This window comes from Onychostruthus taczanowskii, unplaced genomic scaffold (genome assembly GCF_017590055.1).
Source record: "Onychostruthus taczanowskii isolate IOZ18803 unplaced genomic scaffold, ASM1759005v1 scaffold22, whole genome shotgun sequence".
In the NCBI taxonomy this organism is placed as follows: domain Eukaryota; kingdom Metazoa; phylum Chordata; class Aves; order Passeriformes; family Passeridae; genus Onychostruthus; species Onychostruthus taczanowskii.
Genome location: NW_024499462.1, coordinates 6,294,084 through 6,307,687, shown reverse-complemented (window position 1 = coordinate 6,307,687; position 13,604 = coordinate 6,294,084). Strand labels below are relative to the sequence as shown.

The 13,604-nt window shown below is 37.7% G+C and overlaps 1 protein-coding gene across 1 annotated transcript in view; it reads left to right on the top strand.

Moving 5' to 3' along the window:
* The window catches only part of GLUD1 (glutamate dehydrogenase 1), a 28,868-nt gene extending 15,532 nt beyond the window's left edge, over nucleotides 1–13,336 (top strand). The window contains exons 5-13 of the mRNA XM_041405167.1: nucleotides 128–222; nucleotides 4,301–4,480; nucleotides 5,974–6,111; nucleotides 7,192–7,329; nucleotides 7,457–7,537; nucleotides 8,228–8,351; nucleotides 9,247–9,338; nucleotides 11,288–11,350; nucleotides 11,967–13,336. Of these exons, the coding sequence (XP_041261101.1) occupies nucleotides 128–222; nucleotides 4,301–4,480; nucleotides 5,974–6,111; nucleotides 7,192–7,329; nucleotides 7,457–7,537; nucleotides 8,228–8,351; nucleotides 9,247–9,338; nucleotides 11,288–11,350; nucleotides 11,967–12,086 (1,031 nt within the window). The 3' untranslated portion in view covers nucleotides 12,087–13,336. The remainder of the gene's footprint in view (nucleotides 1–127; nucleotides 223–4,300; nucleotides 4,481–5,973; nucleotides 6,112–7,191; nucleotides 7,330–7,456; nucleotides 7,538–8,227; nucleotides 8,352–9,246; nucleotides 9,339–11,287; nucleotides 11,351–11,966) is intronic.
* The last annotated feature ends 268 nt before the right edge of the window (nucleotides 13,337–13,604 follow it).

Sequence of the window (13,604 nt, the reverse complement as noted above, 5' to 3'; positions counted from 1 at the left end):
ATAAACTGAGGATTAAACAGGAAAACAGTTCTTCTCTGCCAAGGCCTGCACAGTTCCCAAGTGAATAATGATTGACAATAACTATTTGTGTTAGATCATTAAGAGCTGTTTTCACTGTTGCCAACAGGACCTGGTGTGGATGTGCCTGCTCCTGATATGAGCACGGGGGAGAGGGAGATGTCCTGGATTGCTGACACCTATGCCAGTACCATAGGACACTATGTAAGTCTTGTGCAGAGGCTTTCAAGCAGAAAAACTGCCTAATTGTATCAATTTGTTTACTTATTGGATCTAAAAATATTCTTGCAAACTGTGACAGCCTCAGTGGTGTGAGGATTTTAGGGTACAGCAAAGGAAAAATAGCTTTAAGGATAATATTCTTACACTAGCCTTAAAAGAAGCTTCTCTGATACAATACTGATTGCAACTGTTCAACAAAAGAAAATACACTGTTTTTAAAGGTATATAGTCTAAAACTGGTTTCTATTTCTATCATTTTCCTCTGTTTTTCATTGGTAATGTAATTACTAAAGTTTTTAACTGATAACTGAATTTACAAGTTTTATTGAATACATGCTTTTGTTTATTCAAAAGACCATGCAAATTACATTCACACTATTGGTATAACTTCTAAAAATTTTGAGACTCTTTGCAGTGTCCTAGAAGTAACAAGTTTCATTGTGGACTTCAGCAAATTCTTCAAAGTGTAAAGCAAAAGGACACTAACATAATTTATAGCCCAGGAGGCAATAAAAAAAAACTTAAAGTTTTTAAAAATTACTTTTTAATGCTAGCCCTTGGTTTGGTCTTTGTCCTTGTGTCAGTGGGGTTATTTGTACCTGTTAACCAAACACTTTAGTTGTATACTTTCAACAGGTCTGTTAAAAAAAAATGCCTTTTGGACAACTTATTTGTCAGTAGCTGTGTATTAGTGTGTTAATATGCTATTCTATTGCATGTTTGCCTATCCCAGCTCCTCTTTCTGTACTTAGTGCAGTCCCTTCCAGCAGCTCCCCTGAAGCACTGCAGGGTGTGTGCCTTGGGCATTAGTGCCACCCACCACGTGCCTGGCTGTCCCCAGGCATCTCCTGGCACAAGACTTCTCTGAGGCCTTGGGCAATAGGAGATGGAATAGAACAGGTTATTCTAAGTCTGAAATACAGTCTGAGGTATCTTATGGAAGGAAAAAAAGAATGCTTGAGGAATCAGCTGTGGCATGCTGATTAGTTGAGTTAAATTACTTTTGTACAAGGCTCTCTGTTAGGGATATCACTGCAAAACATCATTTGCTTTTTGCTATTCACATAGGTAAATATTTTAATTAAAACTTGATATCTGATAAAATGGCAAAGTTATGACTTCAACATGTAGGGTGGCAGCTAGTTACTTCAGTCAGAACTTAAAATTCCAACTTAGAGCAAAACTACTGCCTCAAAGCATTGAGTTTTAATATTTAACCCATTGCACTAAAATGTGTATTTCACTGTGAAACAACAACACTGTGTTACTGAGACTGACAAGAAGGATCACAGCAAGTGACCTGCTTTAACATTTGCTGTATTGAAGGGTTTTATACAAAAGCTCATTTTTTTAAATGAAACTAAACCCTGATAGAGAAGTTTTCAAATGGATGAATTTCTTATTCTTACCACTTTATAAGCTCACCTTATTGTATAGTCCTACATATTCTAATGATTCAATGACAACAGAAATAAAAGAACTACTGAGGATTAGAATTGGAATTAGCCTACAACAGCTTCTTTTTAGACTCCCTCTGTATGGCAGTATCCTATTGAAAAATAAAAAAAAACTGAGAGGATTCAGGAACACTTTTCTGCAAACTTAAAATATGGAAATAAGGGTTGGGGTGGGGAGTGTTAGTTTCCTTAATTTTGTTGGGTTGCTTGTTTATACTTAAGAGAGTGGTAGCCACTGTGGAACTCCAAGCTATTGTGGAAAATTACCAAGTAATGGAGAAGGAAAGTGAGAATTCTGAAAAAGCTATAAAAAGGGGAATAATCCATCAAAATCAGTTTCTAGAGGAAGATGTTTCAGATAACCATCTGGTTGGGACACCAAGAGCAAAAATAAAGGTGATTAAAGAATACTAAAAAGATAAAAGTGACCATGGGGGAAGAAGGGAAGGGAACTAAAAGCAGAAAATGAGCAAGGAACAAAAGTGAAACAAGCCGTAATTGCAAACACAGATGGAAGCTGTGCAAGGGACTGCATTCAGTGGAGTGGAAAGATAACTCTGGTGAGAGGGATCTGTCTGAGATACAGGCCTGATGGCTCTGTCCTTGCACACTGCACACAGCTGTGTTCAGGGAGTTTCAAGTGGGAAGGAAAAATCAAATAATGGATCTAAGCAGATAAGGGAAGTGTGCTCAAAACCCACCATACAGAGCAAGGAAGCTGGAGAGACAAGGAGGACATCATTGCAGGGGGAAAGGGGTAAAGAAAGGAGCAAATGTTAGTGCCTGAACATCACCAACTAAGTTCATAAGCTACCAGTGCTGATATAGAAGTCTTTGATGCCAGGTATAACCCATTTTTCAAGGTTCTCAGTAAAAGCCATGCTCTTTGGTTTTCACCCAAGATGTGTTGAAAGTTTTTGCTTATTGACTTGAAACCAAAGAGGACTTTGACATCAGCTGTGGCTTTTATATGTGACTTCAAGAAGACCTGGATCTGCCCTCACTTCATGCTCTATTTTCTTGCCAAACCATGCAAGTTGTTAATAACTACCATGTTAACTGTTCCAGAAAATCCATCTGAAGTTGCTGGATCACTGAGTTACATATGGTTGAAGTTTTTTATTAAATTAATCCTTTCCGCTCTTCTGTACTTCCTGACACAATCAACTGACTTTTGGTACACAGGAAAGGACTTTGATAAATACATCCTTATATATGGTTGTTGGAAGCTGTATTTCTTCACATATTTATAAAATATATTCCCTCTTTTGTGAATGCACAAAGCCCAAAGCATAGTTTAAGACCACATAACAGAATAAAAACCTGAAAGTCCATCAAAGCATCAGGCCAAGAGAACACCCCTGCCAATGTTTGTTACGGTTGACATGCCACAAGAGGGAGCATACAGCTTATGGAGAGCAGCGAGCTGTGTTTTGGGAGGCCGAAGTAGGAATTCTGTGGCAAGCCGAGCATCACCTTCATTGTTCTTACAGAGGCTTATATGTTAACTCACTGTCGTTTTCAAACAGTGAATAGTTTTAGTCTTGATTATGGCTCTAGTCTCCTCCAGCCATTCTGCCTCCACTTACTTTTGTCTGCTCCTTTCCTTCCTCTCACCAAGCACCCTGCACCACAGGCATGCAAATGCCTTTGGCACAAGGGATGGAGCAGAGGGAGCCTCCCTCCATCAGTGAATGTGTGGAATGGAAACCCATCCGGCTGCTGGCACTCTCATTTCAGTGCATTCTCTTTCATCCCTACTTTTTTCACTTGTGCTGGAAGCCAAGCCACCGTGTGACTGTGCTCCCAGGGTGTGGGAGCATGGGAACCACTGGTGACAGAAGAGGGAGTTCCAGTGTCTGGTTTGGAAGAATTTCTTGTTATTAATTCCAATTGGAAAAATCAGCTATGGTTTTAAATAGCTATTTTATCTTGGCTATGTGAATATGGAAAACTTAATTTTATTGCCACCAAATTAAGAATAGAGGCTAGATTGTAAATGCTGCTTTTCTGAATAAATGTAGTAATTACACAACTTTTCCCATATGACCTTCAAACTCCAGATTTCCTCTGAGAGCATCCCTCTATTCTGACTACAGACCTCATGCCTCATTTTGTAATTGTAAAATAACTGGATTTGTTTTAAAGGAACACTAAACACTGTTTAAAGATGATTAAAAGCTAGTTCAAGGATATGTCTGAGCCCTTAAAAAATTATTACATCAAAAGTAGTGATGTAAAGAAATTGTGGCTGTAAATAGGAATTGACTTTAAGAAACATTCCTGAAGATTTTTGATTTGTCTGCTTGTGGATGTCACCGTGATACTCAGACTGAAGTTAACACACGCACTTAGAGGCAACAAAAAAATCACAGACCATATCCACTACTGCATTACACAAGTTTCCTGACAGAATATTCTGAGGTGTTCACACAAAGTGAGGAAGGAAATCATCTTTACAAACTAAATTCATTTAAGCTATATAATGTTCTGACTCTTAAAATTTCTGCTTTCCCTTATGTCAGAAGTGTACAAAACTTCTTGTTCCAGCTGTTTTTTGATTGATTCATTCCATGTCTCACAAGTCCTTTGCTGTTTTACAGGATATTAATGCACATGCATGTGTAACTGGTAAACCCATCAGCCAGGGTGGGATCCATGGACGTATATCTGCAACTGGCCGTGGTGTCTTCCATGGAATTGAAAATTTCATCAATGAAGCCTCATATATGAGCTTATTAGGAATGACTCCAGGATTTGGAGACAAAACATTTGCTGTTCAGGTAACTTTTTTCCTTGGACTGTAGGAAAAGAAACAGTACATAGACTTTCAATACAGCTGTTTTTAAAACAGGCTGTAGCCCTCAAAAACTGAGAGAGCTTTAAAACTTCCAAGTTAACCTTTACTCTCAAACTTCAGAAACATTTTTCAAACAACATACATGTACTTTATTTTGGACTGGTTTTTATAAACTGAACTTTCAATTGCACTCTACAGGCACAAAGCCAAATCTCTATAGTCTTTATGATCTTGTAAGCTACAAAGACCTAATGAAATACTTTTACAGTAGGTCTTTAAACTAAGCACACTTTTCAGTGAGCTGTGACACTGGTTTTACCTACACAAAATTTGTTGCGATGTTTTACAATAATAAATTTAACAAGAGGAGAAATTCAGGGTTCCATTACGGAATAAGCAGTTGGAAAAATAGAAATTAAGACCTTATCCTAAATTTGTGTGGTTGAATGTACATTTTTGGTGTTCCTAAGACTTGGGGATTTATGTAGATGAATTTTGAAAATGTTTGATAGTCAGTAATATGCATTATTGTTCTTAAAATTTCCAAGAGAGGAAACTTGTTCAACTTTAAACAGCATGTTAAATGGAGCGTTTGAGGAACTGATTTGTTTTGTTGCTTTCAAAAGTGCTTGTTTCAAAAGAAATAGCAGAGTAATTGTAACCTCCAAGTTGTCCTCTAGTTAACCTGTGGTCTGAACAAACACCTCTGCCCTGCACAGGCCCAGTAGCACACTCCTCTCCCTGCACTTTGGCATTTTCGTGCCTGGCAGAGGAACCAACAGGCCTTTACGCAAAACGGAGACTGAAAATATTGCCATAAGAAAAGCAGAAAATTCTGATAGAAAAATGAACTAGAGCATTTCAAAGAGACCTAAAGCAGGACAGACTCTTCTATCAAAGTTTACTTCTAATACATAAGCAAAAATCCCAAATATAATTGAAGCTGTGTTATATAGGAATTCATTATTCAGGTTTTTTTTTCAGCACAGAATCGTACGACAAACTTTCAACATTGATCATATGACTTTTTGTCTGCTATGTGTGTTCTTTTACTTCCAGAACATCAGCATCCTGGAAGTAAAGGAACTTAATGGCCTGGAATTAAGTCAGTGGTCATACAAAAATCCATTAATCCCTTTAAGAGGGTGCCAGTCATAAAGTGGATACACAGAACATTCCCAGGTTGATAAACATCATAGTTTTGACAATTTCATAGTAGCATTATCCCTTCTTTTCTATATTTCCAGTATAAAGCATTTATCACAACTGTACATTGCTGGCTACAGTGCATAATTTCTGCAGTGATTCAGACAAGAATGGAATGAATGTAGATTTCTCCCATCTTGCCTATGCACATCATCTGATGCCAAGATGTGCCAGTAGATGAAGAACTATTTAAAACTGTATTAGCCCTAGCAGTAATCACCATTTTAACTGGAGGGTTAACTACTTTTCCCTTTCTCTTTCCACCCTCAGGGATTTGGCAACGTGGGCTTGCATTCTATGAGATACTTGCATCGTTTTGGCGCAAAATGTGTCGCTGTTGGAGAGTTTAATGGTTCTATCTGGAATCCTGATGGGATTGACCCAAAGGAACTAGAAGATTTCAAATTGGTATGAAACTTAGCTAAGTAGAAAGAGTTTCATTTTTGTCAGCTTCGCAAGTACATAGAATGACTGATGACTGTAAACTGGTGGTGTGATATTTAAAGCATGCTGCAAATAGTCCTTACAAAATGGCTTAGAAATATCGATTCTTCTGACTTTCCTTCTTATCCCCAACAAGAAGGCAAACTCAGGTTAAAAGCAAATTAATACACCTTTTTTACCCTTTGACGCGACTCTCAAAAAAGTCTGTATGTGTGCAGGCTAATAACTTTGTTTTCAGAATTGGAATTACTATTATATTGCCTTTCTTATGCCTAAACTAGAAAGGAAGTCTTAAGGAACCAGGGCGAGGAGGTTCCTGAAGGATTCCTGACTGAGAATCACAAGCACATGGTCATTTAAAATGTACAAAATGTACTTTTGCTGTTTCTTACCTATTAGATGTTTCTGAAAGAATTAAAGCCTGCCTGGCAGTGTGACTTGAATGTGTAGTTTATAATGAAAACTGGATGTGGTCTTTTTATTTCAGCTTCCAAGTGAAGCAGACTTGAGGGGACAGTTCACAGGCACTAAAATACAATCTTCTACTTAAAGCTTCTTAGGGGCTTATTTTATGTGTCTTCTTTTATATGGGGAATGTTTGAATTTCTTTATCACCCTCTGTCTCAAAAGAATGTAGATTCTATCACTAAACAAAGGCTATCATTCTAGTACTAAATTTTAAAAACCATTTGATTCTTATGTGGTGCAACTTATCCTGGGTGTAGCAGACTAGTGAGTCATTTTGGTTGTTTGAAAACTATTTTAAGAGCTAAGAGGAACCTTTTTTTTTTTTTTAATATTACAGAGCCCAAATGTTTCTCAGTGTCTTTATGCAGAAAGCAGTTATGCTTCAGTCTTGGGAACTTTGTTCCTGAAGCTTTGTAACTTGCTTTTTATGTCTAAGTAAGCATAGGAATTACATTATGTGCTGTCTCTCTCTAGTACTGTTGCTTCTCCCTTTTCTCACTCTGGAAGTCAGAAGGGAAGAAATCGGCATGAGTGCACAACACACTGAAACCACTGTGGTTTGTTTTCTTCACACAGCAACATGGGACAATCATGGGCTTCCCTAAAGCAAAGCCACTTGAGGGCAGCATTCTGGAAACAGACTGTGACATTCTCATCCCTGCTGCCAGCGAGAAGCAGTTGACCAAGGCCAATGCACACAAGGTTAAAGCAAAAGTAAGTTAGAGAGTTCAAATGGAAATGAAAACCAGAGATGGTCTGTTTAAATACTAATATTCAATAATCAGCACGAACAAACCCAAATCTGTACCTCTGAGTTTCTCTGTGCTGTGGTTTCTTTCAGATTATTGCTGAAGGTGCCAATGGGCCTACAACTCCTGAAGCTGACAAAATCTTCTTGGAGCGGAATATCATGGTTATCCCTGTAAGGTTCTATCATCACCTTTGATTTTCATTTCAAAGGAACATTTTTGTGAAGAGTACCAAGACCTTGTTATTGAAGGTTTTTATTAATAGCCATTCATTCTCTAAGAATGTTTTTTAATAACTGACGTCTACGAAGTGGGACCTCACTACAACTGTGAATGACCAAAGATAATGATTGTTAGCTGACATTTGCTCAATCAAAAGTGCACTAAACACAGAAAAAAGGAAGAGTAAATATTCTGGCCAGTTTGTGGACATGGTCTGTGTAGGTGATGCTCTGACAGATCTGTGTACTGCAGAGAGTATAGAGTATGTGTAGTGATAGTTTGAAAGAATAAGACCTATCCAGCTGTAATGACAATTTTTTTCACAGAGGAAGGGTGTCCTGATCAAGTGATCTTGCTACATAGAGTAGCTAATACTCAGCCTTTACTCACTGACATGGCCTAAGAATGCTCTAATTTTCTTCAAGTCTTGTGCTAAAATAGAAGTAAGTAGTCTGTCAAGCACACCTGCACTTGATGTGCTCTGAAGTAGAAATAATCCCTGAATTGAAGAAGAGAATGTTGTCCTGTAAGAGTAAGAACTGGATTGTCTTCTGTACTGCAGTTTAAAGTAGTGCTTTTGTAAAATATGATAGTGCTTTGTCATATGGTCACAATTCAAAATATTTCTTCTTTCTGTGCAGGATCTTTACCTGAATGCTGGAGGTGTAACAGTATCCTACTTTGAATGGCTGAAAAACTTGAACCATGTCAGTTATGGCCGTCTGACTTTCAAATATGAAAGGGATTCAAACTACCACTTGCTCAGTAAGTGCTCACTTCTGCTTCCATGCACTGTTTAATTAATAGACTGGACTAGCAAACACCAAATGGGAACAAATGGAAACGGAACTCTTTTAAATTCACCACAATTTCCCCAGAAGTCTGTAATTGCTGCTTACTCAAGAATAGAAAAGATTTCATAGGTTAACTGACCTGAAACTAAGTATAATGACTTAAGTTAAATGTATATTTTTCTGGTTATCTTTAAATTCTTTCCTCAGTTTTGTAAAATGGTGAAATCAAGCCACTTAAGTGAAATATTACTTCTTAATAAACACCTTTCAGCTGTACACTTGGTATTTAGGAAGCATTCAAATGAAGTTCAAGCAGGTGCCATTGTTCTGCACATACAACAGCAAAGGATTTCTATAAAGGCAAATAATATAATAGAGACAGGCACTGGAAAAACTTGCTTATGGCTCACAGCTCCATTTGTGGTCATTCTGTGCTGCCTGCTTTCTGGAAAACAATAACAATTGTGTGAAGAGAGGAAGCTCACTGGAGAACTGGAGGATGTTGCTCCATTTTAAACAGTGCTCTGTAGAAATTATTAGAATCTTGAGACACTGGACTTGACAAAACATACACCTGTATAGTTTTTTTAATATGACCCATTCTCTCATAAATCATACATTCTAAGGTGTTTCTAAACTAGTAGAGAGGTATGGCCATTCTCATTTAAATCCCTTTCTTAACTTTGAGACTGTGTTGTCTCAAATGCTCTTTGTAGCTGTTTAGGAATTTCAGAATTTCAAGAACTAAGATGAAATGAATATCAATGAAAATACCAAAGCACTGCTCATGTCCTAAGGAAAATAAAATCCTAAAATATCACATTTGTCAGTTACCTTGCATCTACTTTTTTTTTTTTTTTTCCTAGTGTCTGTCCAGGAAAGCTTGGAAAGAAAATTTGGGAAACATGGGGGAACTATTCCAGTTGTGCCTACAGCAGAATTTCAGGATAGGATATCGGTAAGTAGTTGCTGCTGGTTTTATTTTTTACTATTAGGGGAGCTGTGCTCTGATATTATAACTGAAATCTAAATTTCACCATTGTAGCTATCATGGAGCACTTTTCCCCAAGCAAAGCATTAGTATATATGATTACCCTGATGGCCAAACAAAGCAAGCAAATGATCTGAACTGCTTCAGAATATTGGAAATAAGCTATTTTTGATTTCTTCTACTTCAGTCCATGTAAAATACCTCCAATATAGTAAAAAAACGTACAGTTTTAATACAGATGCTTTTTGTATTTTGGAGCTCTTGTTGATATAGTTTGCCTGGTTTTCCAAAAAACTTTGAACAAGATATCACACCACAGACAGTTTGATGTTTCTGTAACTCCAGAATAACAACTGGGTGAAAAACTGTAGCTTGTTCCTTTAAGAGTGAATCAACAGGCAAAGAAACATCAGGTAAAATTCATTGCTGTCTGTTGTGTAGCAGTACATGGTGGGGAAATTTCCACATGAAGGGATGGATTGTGAGCTCATCCATTTGCATTTGAAAGGAAATTGTGGAGGTGATGACAAAATACAAGCCTAGAAATCCACAGCAGTCAATAACCAAATCCAGCATTACAAATTGTTCTGATAGGGTGAGACTGACTAATGATGCACCACATGAATTCAGAGTGTACTGCCTTCTGAATACTGTGTGCAGGTTAGGTCTCTGCATCTTCAAACACTGGAAGGGTGGCAAAAGTTCAGAGCAAGATGACAAGGATAGATAAAAGTACAGGAGCTTCTCCAACATGGAACAATGAACTAACCTAGGTCCTTCTAGCCTGGGCAAGGCCTGAGGTGGAGACAGTGGTCTGTAGAATGAGGGATATGGCAAGTGGTGGGTAAGGATAGTTTGTTTCCTGCAGGGAATGGTGGAAGAGAGTGAGATGTGTTCCAACCAAACCAGCGCAGTGAGGTGAAGAATGAAGAATAAGAGAATAGTTCCAAGCAGAGCAGACAGTTCAGGTGTGCAATACTCTGCCAAGGGATACATAGAACATCAGTTGGTTAGGTTTTTAAACTCAAATTCAGGAGGAGGTGGGACAAATGAGGAGCAGGGGAAAATTCAGCAAGTTGTGAAAAATGTTGAACTATGCTTCCTCAGGAAGAAATCAGGGGAAGTGCATATAAACTTGGACTACAGCCAGGTGATAGCAATAGACTTTAGCCTGATCCAGAATGGTACATTTTATACATGTTAGGCTATTTGCGTAGCATGTGATGGGCTCTGTGGCTTAAAGCAAATGCTGGATCTCTTAAACACAAGCCATAGAAACTGGCCTAGTACTTTCTGCTTCCAGCCCAAATTGGTATTTGAAGGAAAGCAAGTATTTTGTGGACCCAGATATCAAATTACTAGTAAATTACAGCAATCAGGATGATAGGACATTGAACCTATAATGAGTCATCTTAATTCTTCAACTGCTTATTGTTCTGTGTATTTAAATTTTAATGGAAATAAAGCTATGGAGTTGCTAAGGGCTAATGTAATGTGGAGTACACCAATTTGGGATCTATGCCCTTCCTAAAACCTGTCTGTCTTCAAAACAATTGCAATTGGAAACTTTTTTGTTTAATATTTACTGTGTGGCCTGAAGGCAGAAAACAGTAATTACTATATCAGTAGATAATGGTAGCATCATGCATCTAGAAGCTAGGCTCATAAAAGTCTTCAGTGCTTACATCTGAGGTTTCAGAATTGAATTGACCATAGCTAGCTCTTCACATAACACAGTAAAGGCTATTTAGATTCTTCACCAATCATTAGAAGAGAATGAGTGAGCAAGCTCCAGTAATGACAGGAATCTAACGTGTCATTGTCCGCAGCACACAATGAGGACCTTTTTGTGTTTTAGGACACAAAAGGACTAAAAATCAAGGATTAAACCTGGATTTTATTCTCTGTTGTTGCAGGGTGCATCTGAGAAAGACATTGTGCACTCTGGGTTGGCTTACACGATGGAACGCTCTGCCCGGGTAAATATTGCATGACTCTATACACTTACATGAAGGAAAACCCCATGACTTTGGGACAGTTTTTGAATAGGTTGTACAAAATTTCTTTGCAATTAAAGGATAAGATAAGTAGTATGTGGTTAATGAAAGTCACTTAGAGTATGAAGAATTTCTGCTCTGTGCCATCATGGCCAACTTTTACTGGGTACAATAACCATAAGAGATTATTCTGGTAGAAGTTGTAGTAAGTAGAAACTTTTTTGTTGTTCTTTTGTACCTGGCTAATCTGGGACACCTACATAAGAATGCTTTACTTCACCATTAGCAGTTTTAGATCAGTTCCTCTATGCTGTATGTTTAATTAGTGGGACAAAGGCTACTTAAAACATCTCATCTCTCCTATCAGTGTAAGACTTGAAAAGGGGTAATATAGTGACCTGGGAAAGATGTCCTTCCCTTTCAGTTCTCAGTTGTAAGGGCAATCAAGAAATTTCTGAATTGATACACAAAGGATCAGAGCTCTGACACCAATCTAGTCGCTCCTTACTTTTTACTCCTTACTTGGATCCTACAAGCAAAATTGTTGAGCTCCTATGGAGAAACCTGCAGAAACTACATGTAACCTTTTCTGTTTCAGCAAATCATGCGTACTGCCATGACATACAACCTGGGTCTGGACCTGAGAACAGCTGCCTATGTCAATGCAATTGAGAAAGTCTTCAAAGTGTACAATGAGGCTGGTTTGACCTTTACATAAACAGGCCATGACCGCTCCTTGTTGTATCCCACCCCTCGCTGTTAATGTACCCTCTTCTTGAGAAAGCTTATCACAAGTTTACATGTAACCACAAAATTTTCTTTCTTCTGACATTATAGTGGATTCTATTCTCAATTAGTTTCAGTTCCAAACTAGTCTTTTTTACAATAAAAATCCATGGATTAGGAAATTGTATAAAAGTATGTATCTGAAGATAACAGTTCATCTGCACTTGTGGGGGCCATTCTGGGTGTTTCGCCTACAAAACAAAATGGTACATTTTATGTATGAAAGAGTGGTCTTGCCACCTGAGCCACTTCTCAGACTTCAGATCAGATACTGTACTATATGAGCACTTAGCTCATTATTACTTCATGCACTTTTGTTTAATGACATAATTTTGGCTTCAGCACTTTCAGTAAGGCCTTGTATGATCAATGCTGTGGCATTGTCAAAGGAAGAATGGGCCTCCAGCAGGGATTAACTTTGATAGGAGTCTAGTTTTTATTTGTAGTAAAGCTTCAGACCAGATTCTCTTAAGGCAATATTTTTTCTTTAACTGTGCTACTGTTACAGGACTGCCTTTCCTTGCTTGTTCAAGCTAGTTTGACTATCATCATGACGTTTGTAGCGCTGACAGACTAATATTTTTATAAGCTGAAACTATTGAGCAACTCTAGTTATGTTTTTTAATCAAGTATCTACATAACTACTCTGACTATAGGTTGTTTCCTTTTTTTTAAGAAAGGGATATTCTGAATTTGGTAAGCAATCATACTTAGGTTTTTTTGGAATTATTTTTCAGTCTTTTCCTTTCAGAGGCTTTCTGAAAATTAGATACTGCCTCAGTGAACAACTAGAGTGAAACTGAACCCAGAAATCATTGGCCAAACCACAGAGGAGTTAGAATGCTGCTATAAACTTAATTCACTGTCTTAACACACACAGCCTTTTTTTTTTTTTTTTTTTTGTCATCAGGAGGTCTTGAAAGTTTTGAACATAAAGTACAACAAAATGGACCTCAACAAAATATTGGATCAAGCACAGTTTTTGAAGTTTAAGGCTTTTGTCCCTTGGAGTCCCCTTGAAGTGCCAGATGTTATTTATGTAATGGATATGAATGGTTTTTTTAAAAAGACAATTAGTCCCTCCCAGAAACTCATGCTTTTTTCCTAACTACTTTGTAACTGCATGACATAACCTGGAGAGAGAGCAGTTATTAAAAAAAAAAGTTGACCTTTCCAAACCAACTATGCTGGTGTATTACTGTTTTCTATTTCATGCAATAGCTACAATCTGCATCTCTTCACAGCACACATGTCAGTTCATTACCTGACCACTACTGAGATAATGTCTCTGAATTATCTGAAGGGGCTCACTAATACAGATCTTTGTCTCTTGAACTTGCCTGCCAGCAAGATTTTGAAGTTGCATATATTTAGTAAATGATTTCAGGTCTTTTTGGCTTATCCTCTAAAACTTGTGTGAAGAACTATTTAGTAGTTAGCATGGAGCAAT